At 33.6% G+C, this 9,865-nt stretch overlaps 1 protein-coding gene across 2 annotated transcripts; it reads right to left on the bottom strand.

Annotated features, from left to right (window-relative positions):
• Window positions 1–591: 591 nt before the first annotated feature.
• Window positions 592–8,739, bottom strand: LOC127837469 (uncharacterized). Of its 2 annotated transcripts, none has more exons than XM_052364599.1 (5): window positions 8,616–8,739; window positions 7,616–7,659; window positions 5,918–6,030; window positions 2,095–2,262; window positions 592–764 (listed from the first exon to the last, which is right to left on the bottom strand). In XM_052364599.1, exons 1-5 carry the CDS (start codon window positions 8,616–8,618, stop codon window positions 670–672), a joined length of 423 nt encoding a protein of 140 aa, XP_052220559.1. In that variant the 5' UTR covers window positions 8,619–8,739; the 3' UTR covers window positions 592–669. The 2 variants fall into 2 exon arrangements, with proteins under 2 accessions (XP_052220559.1, XP_052220558.1); XM_052364598.1 differs by lacking the exon at window positions 8,616–8,739 and adding an exon at window positions 8,526–8,552.
• Window positions 8,740–9,865: the final 1,126 nt, after the last annotated feature.

Here is a 9,865-nt window from a genome sequence, read left to right as displayed (position 1 = left end):
ACTAATTTTCAGCTTACAACCGATAGAAATGTAATTTTCTCTATAATTAAGGCCCTGCAAAATATTTAAAGGATATTAATAGATATACTGACCTACCTTATAATGCAGAAATGAAAATTTCACATGATTTCAATATTAACATCGCCAACAAATTTGGTAGGTCACCTTAACTTTTTGTCTTTCTTTGCTCTATAAAGAACATGCGATGACATCAAAAAACCCTCCCAAGGTATGTATCACTTTGTTTTCTTTAACTATTTTTTTCTTTATATAAAGTAAATTTTAAAAATATGGTCGAGTGTGTAAAACGTTATCAAAAACCCAATAGTTAGTTTAGTGCAAATGATTTATCAAATTTAATTTAATGAATTTATCAAAAAGTATCGAACATTGACCCGAAATATCAAAACAAAGTTAAGGGTCGACATTAAATATATGGTCGGTCAAGTCACTAAAAATAATATTGTATGTACGCCTCATTGATGTTGGGGTTTCATGACTACCCGGTTAACATGTTCAAAAAGTGTATCGAAACTTAATCTATCGTCTGAACTGTAAAAGACATACTACAATATGTTGTACGAAACATAATTTTCTTTGCTGGTATTTATTGTCTGACATATTTAACTATTTGCGCTATGACGTAGTTCATGACGTCATCGCCGCGTCCTAGCGACCGACGACAGCGTGCACATGATCCACGGGGTGGAGAGACATGTTGCCCCAGGCGGTCAGAAACTCGCTGATGTCCACAGTTCCGTCGGCTAACAATACCAAATGGTCAAAAGATCTATTTTAGTCGAAGCCATGGAGTAATTTATATAGCAACGAAACAAAAAATGTAAATGCAAAGTAATACATCCACTATTTTAAACTAAAAAAAGAAGATTTTTGTTCATGTCAGTGTAAGATCGTTTGTTATTTCACGCGTGATCATAGAAAATATATTTCACGAGTGGCGCACGATCACGAGTGAAAAAACAAACGATCTTACACTGATTTTCTGTTTCTTTTATGCCTCTTTTTCAAGAAAATAATTAACAGCTGTTTCCTTTTCGCTAAAAGGTAACCCTTTCTTCCGAGGCGTGCCTCAATACATTTCAATTAAAAAAATGACGTCATTTTTTCGACGAAATGACATCACTTTTTAAGCGAAATTCCAGTTAAATTCTTTTACAATGTAAATACACGGTGAAAAAAAGCATAAAATAAACCAAAAATTTGTTGGAATCGGTGGAATACCGATTTTAATTCACTCGTGATCATAAAAATATTGATATGATAATCTAAATACAGAAACAGTACTTCCGAAAATGTGTTATTTTCACCGGTGAAAATAACAAATTAATTATTTTCACTGCTGTTAATTCACTGCAGAAATGTCATATTTTATCATTAGGTTTAAAATAATATTATATCATAATTATGCCTGTATTGACAAAAAAACATTCCATATTAATCAAGTTTTATTTCCATGTAGTTGCAAACAGCGAAAACGTACAGTACAGTACATTTTGCTAATGTTCATGTTATGTTTTTTTTTTCTTTTCCAGCCTATTTTTTTTCCAAAAAAAGACAGACATTTGCTCAACAGATGTAATATATACAAATAATACAATGTTAAGGTCAAACACAGATAAATAATTTTTCTCGGCGCGTAAACCTGCGACTCTCGCAAAAAAGGCTCCTGTTTTTGATTTTCTAAGCACCGCACGTCTCTGTTTGTAACACTGACATAATACTACTATCAATATAACTCTGTAAGTTAACCAGCGTGGTATTAGTAATACGCCTTTATATTTGGCTTAAAGTACATTCTTTTATCATTTTAGCCTTGCGATTTGGAAACGTGACCAAATGTATGTGCGTTAAGTCCGCAAACGTTAATCAGGGACGACACTTTATGTTACATGTATTGTTCGTTTCAAGTGAAGTCTTTTCTTAGCAAAAAAAATCTACTTTAGGCGGAAAATGTCGTCCCTGATTAGCCTGTACGTTCTGCACACGCCTTTCTGGGTCGACATTTCACGCATATGCATTAAGCCCAGTGTTCCCAGAACGAGGCTTATTCATTTCTATGCGACGACAACATACCGTTCTCATCGAAGAACGAGAAAATGGCGGGAATGTCCTTAGCGTCGATGACACCGTCGTCGTTCGTGTCGGCCCGCGTGAACAGCGTATTTGCCTCCTGGGAGCCGCCAATGTGGAACAAGTTCACCCAATCCTGCACGAACTCATCGGGCGTCACCTGGCCGTCGGCTGTAAACAAACATTCAAGTCATCGGAATCCATGGTCGTACATGTGCACTTACTTGTGCAAATACTTAACGAATATGTTTTATTCAACTCAACTCAACTCAACTCAGTTTATTAAGTAAATAAAGGCCGTTGGCCGAAAAAACACAGTATTTGATATAAAATATAACACATGTTTGTAGTTGCGAACACATCATCTTAATACTAAAATATGTCAACATATTACATAGTGTTAATGTTACATTAAAAATATATCAGCTTATTCAATTTTGTTCAAAAGATTATACACATCATCTTCATATTAAAATATGTCAACATATTACATTGTGTTTATGTTACTTTACAAATATATCAGCTATTCAATTTTGTTCAAAAGATAATACACATACAAACACAATTTCAATAGTGTGTCATTATCTGTTTTGCTCATCAGATTATAAAAGTCATGTACAGAATTTCCACCCATATACCAGTTATTTAGAAATTCTCTACGGACAACGTCATATTTACTACATTGAAAAAACGCATGGTATTCACAATTAATAATAGATAAATGTTTCTCGATAAAACAAAAATTACAAATTCTCAAATTATATTCAAGATGCAACTGCCTACCAATTTCAATAGTTAATTTGTGATTGGAGCATCTAAACTTGGCAAAGGCTATTTGATATTTTAGCGGAATTTCCAACTGCAAATATCTTTCGGTGTTAAGTAGAGATTTATAGTTCTTATAATGGTTACCTCTAGATGCATCGTTTATGTCACTGTGCCAATTTTTTGTGACGCAATCAATTATACGCTGACGAAAATTACACACTAATAAGTCTACGTTGCCAATATCCTGAGAGATTCAGACGAATCCGAAACCATATCTAAATATTAAAGATATTACATGTGTTGCCCAGCAAGTACGCCCGGCGTTATCTATTGATATTAACATATTATAGCATTGTTTAGGAAATCTGTTATTAGGCATCATTAACAGTTTACACCAATATTTAATGCAATTAACAAAATATGTAACAGATAAGGGTAGTCGGCCACATTCGCCAAGGACGATACATGTATTAGTATTTTTCTTTGCATGCAAAATGCGTTTACAAAATTTAGTTTGGACAGTTTCAATGGCATTTACATATTCATATCCCCATATCTGTGAGCCATAACACAATATTGGCTTTACCATGCTATCAAAATATAAAAAGAGTTCTTTAATAGGGAAGTTTCCAAAAGCCTCCTTATAACTATAAATTGAGAATATTGCTTTTTGAGCTTGTGAACTTAGTTTTTCTTGCGCCGCGTTCCACGATAATTTGGGTGTAAACAATAATCCCATGTATTTATAAGCGGAAGTGGTATTTAATTTCGTACCCCGATATGTCCAGCGCTCGTAATTTCTTAAAGGTCCGCCATTTCTAAAAACAATAACTTTAGTTTTATCTAAATTAATCTCCATTCCCGTATTAATGCAAAATTGATCAACAACGTTTAACTGTTGTTGAAGTTTAAAGGCCGTTTCCGCACAGCTAGCAATATCGTCTTAAAACATGAGACATAAAATGTCAGGTATTTCATTTGAAATAAAAATTCCTGACCCACATGTTTCACGTAGCATAACTGATAATTCATCTATAAATAGAGCAAATATGGTAGAACTGGTCTTGTCACCCTGACGGGTACCAATATTACATTGAAAAAACTCTGATATAGTAATTTGACAATAGGTTTTATACTTCGCCGCAGAATTAGTGTCGGTTGTATTATGTACTTAAACGGAGAAAAAGAGAGAGCTATACATATTTTTAATACGTCAATGAATTTACCTTTAATTCCCTTTTTGGTAAGTGCTTGAAACATTACATTGTGGTTTATTCTATCAAATGCCTTTCTAAAGTCTATATATAAGCAATAGAATCTTCCCCCCTTTTTTGACAAATATTTTTGAGCCATCGCTTGAAGGCAAAAAACATTATCTATAGCTGAATAGCCGGCCCGAAAACCGGCTTGAGATTCATCAAATTTATTGTTTCTTTCCGCCCATTCATATAATCGTTTATTTAATATACCGGCAAATATTGTGTACAATATATTAGTAAAAGAGATTCCACGGTAATTTCCAAGAATATGTGTAGGTCCAGATTTGTGTATTGGACATATTATACTCTGATCCCAAGTTTTAGGAAAATAACTAGAATCAAACATTCGATTAAAAGTAATACTTAGAAGGGTGTTATATTGTTTAATGAATTTTTATAAAACTCAGCTGGTATTCCATCGATGCCACTGCTTTTATTATTTATTAAATTACAGATTTGAAATTCGACTTTTGCGAGTGTAAAGGGATCCTTTAACGAAATCACATCATCGTTTATGGCATCTACGTTATTGTTTATAACAATGCACGGCGCTTGATCGCTGGATAATAAACTACGAAAATAGTCGTGCCATTCTTTGGACTCGATACTAGTAGTAATGTTTTGTTGCGGTTTAGCTTGCTAAACTTTTTTCCACAAGAAATTCGGATTTTTTCGATTCTGGAGTAGTTCCGCTCTTTTTTATCTTTGTAACTCAAACATTTTAGCATTGCAATAATTTTTAAATATTTTTTTAAATATATTTCTTCGATCCTTATACTCATTTTGACAGATGGTAAATTTGAAGCTCGAAATTTTCGTAAATATGTGTTTTTTTGTTTCTTAAGATTATCACATTGTTCATCCCACCAAAGTGGCTGTACTGATCGTTTGTAGTTAGGTAATAAAAGCATATTTTTGCCTGCCTCATAGTATACAGCGTTAATTTTTTCAATCGCCGCTTCAATATTTGTAGTAATGAGATTCATTATTATATTACAATTTTCATTTAAGAGCGTATTTATATTAACGCGAATAACATCAGCAAATCTTTCTTGCCATTTGTATTTATTTTCGCGCGATACTTCTTTATTATTACCAAAATCATTGCGGTTGTTATTTATGTGTTCCAAGTTTATTCGACAGTTAATTGGAAAATGATCAGATTCTGAGCGGTCAAGTACTTTGAAGTCAATAATTCTTGAAAATAACTCTGATGAAGCAATCATGTAATCTACAACACTTGCCCCTTCGTTTGAAACACATGTGAAATGGCCTTCCTTATCGACCTTAATGCTGACGGTCGTAAGGCTTATCGCAATTGTCGGAACCCATGTTCGCTCATATGCCTTACTAGTACAAATACTTATTGGTAAGATATTCCATTTACCTTTTAATTTATTTTCTATAATTTATCTAGAACAGCATAATTACCGATTGCCTGCCTGTTACATAAATATTTTGTAATAATGCGACTGTGTCCAACAATTGTCATGTATAACGTAAGAAGTTATGTACAGTTGTACACTACTTATGATCACTTCCTTTTCACGTAACCTTTTGCTATGTCAAAATATAATGTTAGCAAGACGGACGATGCAGTTCGTATATTTTAGTAACTGAATTGTTATCGCCAAAAACAAAGTTAATAACATAAACATCCTTTACTTGTTTGCAATGACATGGGATAAATTAACAATGCGTTCTTCTGTTTGGAGGCCGTAATGGCCCCTTCATAACAATTGCTGCGAGTTTTGAGCCGAAAATGCAAGTTGGACAAGAGGTTTGGGGACATAACTTACTATTGTTGTCAAACAACAGGAAGACAGCGTCCAGCTCCGCCCTGGTCAGCTGGTCATCTTGGTTCGTGTCCACTTTGTGGAACAGCACCACCTCCCGCTGGCCCTCGTCGCACCTGAAGAGGATCCGCACGATAAACTGGTTATCGTCGATGACGTCCTTAGTTGCGTCATTTGCATAAAAAATATATTTCCACCAATACATTCATATGAAACGGGGATACGTGTAAGAAATTCTAACATATAAATGCATAATCAAAATATCTTATTAATACGTGTTGCGGCTTCAAATAAAATGAAACGCATGCAGGACTCGCGTGATAAAAGGGGATATTGAAATAGGTTACATATGTTCTATGAAACATTGTAATATAGTACTACAAAGAATTCCAAAATTATCAAGTATTGGCACTCGGTTGGTAGTATAAAGGGTTCCATACATGGCATTCTTTTGTGAAAGCTCCGCATAATAGAGGATTCCATACATGTGGACCTTAATTGCGCAGAAGCTCATTGATAAGGGATTCCATAATTGTAAACTATGCCGGATTCGCATTATGGTGTTTTAAAATTGATAAACGTGAACGATCCGCATAATAAAGTGTTCCACAAATGTTAAAGACGCAGTATTAAAAAAAAAGATTCTGATAAAAAGATGAAGGATCTGCCTAATACACAATGTCAAAATTATTCCAACTAATTAGACGTTATCTGCCTATTATAATGTATACCGACCTCATATTTGTAGGAGTATGCCAAAATGTAAATCATGTAGGTTCCGCAAAGTACACGATTTAAAATTAATCCAAATACCAATCGTGATACATCGACTATCTCCGGAACCTCCGCAATAACAACCACAGCGCAGAGATTTGACTGGAACCAGTATAGCTGTATCAAATCCCTGCCTTCATAATCAACCACGTGATTATAGCCTAGCCAAGTGGAAATACTTTTACCGCTGTTATTTTGACTTTTATTAAATGTAAATGATTTTTCATTTTTAATTATGAACCTAAACCTATAAACTTTTTTTTTAATTTAACAGAATATGATACTACTTTTCATAATATAATACTTAAACAAAAAATAATATCCTAACAAATCTGGTAGGATTTTCTTGTGATGGCAGGGATTGTTTGTGAGAGCAAGGAACGAAAACTCTGCGTGGAGATTGCCGCAATAAATCGTCTACTGATCCAGAGTGCCAAAATACGTAAAAGATACGCATTATAAAGGCTGCCAGAGATGTAAATCATCCATGATCCGCATAATACACGATATCAAAAACCGTATAACATTTGCAGAATCTATTTCATGGCTTTGAACTCTTCAAATTAGCAGACCCTGTTATCCTACAACAACTTTTGTTCCATACATCAATGTTGAATAACGTTTCAAGAAATTCTGAATAGCGGTTTGTTCATATTTAATGCAAACTCAAATATGATAATAAACACATAATTAGACAGCAAACACACTCGGCCTTTAATGAAAAGCGATATACTGATTACAATTTGTTTTACAGCTGATACAACAGGAACCGAGGAAACTTATTTTGAAGTAACCTTTGTAAGTCAATTACAAAAGATCAAATAACTGGTTAATGGTGTGCAATAACTGGTCCCTTTTAAAGGCGCGTTTAAATATGTGTGGGTCAATATTAATAGTACCGTTACTTCATGTATGCAGAATCGTTACCTGGAAACTGTGACGAACACGAACGCGCACACGATGTATCCCAACTAAAACATAAAAGTGTCTAACTCATAACGCCTACGCATGAATGGAACAATATCATGTGTAAATTGAATTATTATAATGATTTTGGCCGATAATCACTAAGATTGTACGTTTCCCATGGAAAAAACCGGAACTTATCGAAAACTTAAATAACCGTAAATAATCGAGAACTAAAATGACCGTAAATAATTGGGAACTAAAATGACCGTTAATAATTCAGAACTTAATGACCGTTTCTAATTTATACTTTTTGAGCGTGAATAATTGCGAACTAAATGACCGTATATATAAAACTAAGAACTAAAATAATCGTAGTTTTTGAGAACAAAAGAACAGTGTTTAAGTGAGAACTTAAATGGTTGTTCATTATTGAGAAGTTTAATTATTGTTTGATAATCAATGATTCTGAGTCAATTAAATAAAGAATATAATGACTGTTACCAATTTGAAAAAACGTATAAAAACAAACATAATGAATCTCAGCAAATTTTTCTTCAATGTACAAGACAATTTCTAAACGTAAAAGTTTGAATTATAAATTATATTAAAACAGACACGTGCGTATAGAGTTCTTTTCCTAATTAAGACAATCACTAATGTTTTGCGTAGCGTGCTTTGTTGTCATGGAATTTTGTAACTTGAGGTAAAATCACACACTTGTGTTTTAGTACCTTTATTCATTTGGGTTCTCTTAAATGAAAGTCAGAAAAGTCAATTTTGTATGTACGCGGAAAGAAAAACGTTACTTTATCGGGAACGGTAAAATTTGTAATTTTAAAAGTATTAAAATAAGCATAGCACTACACTTTATCTTATAATTACATTAACTAATTATTAATAATACTGAAACAAAGTAAATTCACGCAACCTTGTTAAACATGTAAATTAGTTATATGTTTGCACCTAATATACATAAAAAAGAAATCACAGCTCTTATATAAATTTAATGTTCACTTACCATATCATAAGTTCAGCACGTTTCAGTAGAATGCAACGTGATTCAACTATTTTCGCTAAAGCATAATTGGGTCATCGCATGAGTTCTTATCTTATGAAAGTCCTCATTGGGTCAACGAACGGTTATGCGCACTTGATAAGCCAGTCGAGCCCGGGTCAAACGATAAGCGTGCAGAAATTGTCGCCGATCGACATGTAGACGTCCTTCTTAGCACGCGGGAAATGTCGAGTTGGTGCATGCTTGGCGTGCAATGGACAACTTTATTATTTTTTGTTGCAGCATATTAACACACTATTCGCAGCAGTGACTTCTACCTGACAGTCGCTGTGACGTAATGGATATGGTGTCCGCCTAGCGACCGGGAGGTCACGGGTTTGATCCCCACTTTGGGAATGTTCTTTAGATCTCCACCAAAGACACCAAGTATTGGTTATATCCAGTAAACGGACTCGAAAGCGTTTCAATAAGCCCTAGGCTTTCGATTCAATTGAGCTAAAATAACTAGGAAGTGCTTTTAATATTTCGTAACAATGTATATTATAAACTTTTGAAAGCCAAAAAACTTCTAATCTTTTATTTGATAACATAATTAATGTTGTATTTATCCAATATTGACACATCAACTATAATTATATGGACAATGTCGAAATAAAAATAAATGCTATGCATAGAGCATGTATATCCGTATTATCGGCCCTCTTAATGAATACATACGAATTTTCGAAGTGAACAAATACAAAAACACGCATGTGTTATATGTCAATATATAGTCAAAAGTGTATTATTGGAGATAACAACGAACACTGCATTTTAATCGACAATGTTATGACAAAATACTTGCTAGTCTTAGCTCCCTGTAGTTATCTGTTTCATGTACAATTGTCTCAAGTATCGACCCTTCTGATTGGTTTCTAAGATGTGTTACAGTGCGCATGTGCTTGTTCTAAAAAAGTAATTAAATGGAAAAACGAAACTCATGCTCATATTGTTCTAAAATATTTTAACATTTTATTCAAAAATAAGCGGCATATAAAACATTTGATAAAGCTACTATTAATCCATAAACAAACTAACATAATTGTGTGTTACGTAATTAAAAATCATAGCATCATGCTGCAATAAACATGACCTACTTTCCACCGAACACCGGAACTCATCAGGATGATCTTCGTAATAGTCATAGATAACAACAAATCAATTTTAAGTTATAAAAATAAACAAATATAACTTTCCAGCACATTTTGAAGGTT

The sequence above is a fragment of the Dreissena polymorpha genome, chromosome 7 (genome assembly GCF_020536995.1).
Source record: "Dreissena polymorpha isolate Duluth1 chromosome 7, UMN_Dpol_1.0, whole genome shotgun sequence".
NCBI lineage: Eukaryota > Metazoa > Mollusca > Bivalvia > Myida > Dreissenidae > Dreissena > Dreissena polymorpha.
Note: the sequence above shows the minus strand (reverse complement) of the source record. Positions and strands in the feature narration are given on the sequence as shown.

Coding starts and splice junctions, on each gene's coding strand:
- LOC127837469 (XM_052364598.1), bottom strand. Junction 6,031..7,615: donor GTGTTCGTCACAGTTTCCAG/GTAACGATTCTG, acceptor GATCCTCTTCAG/GTGCGACGAGGGCCAGCGGG. Junction 765..2,094: donor CTCGTTCTTCGATGAGAACG/GTATGTTGTCGT, acceptor TGGTATTGTTAG/CCGACGGAACTGTGGACATC.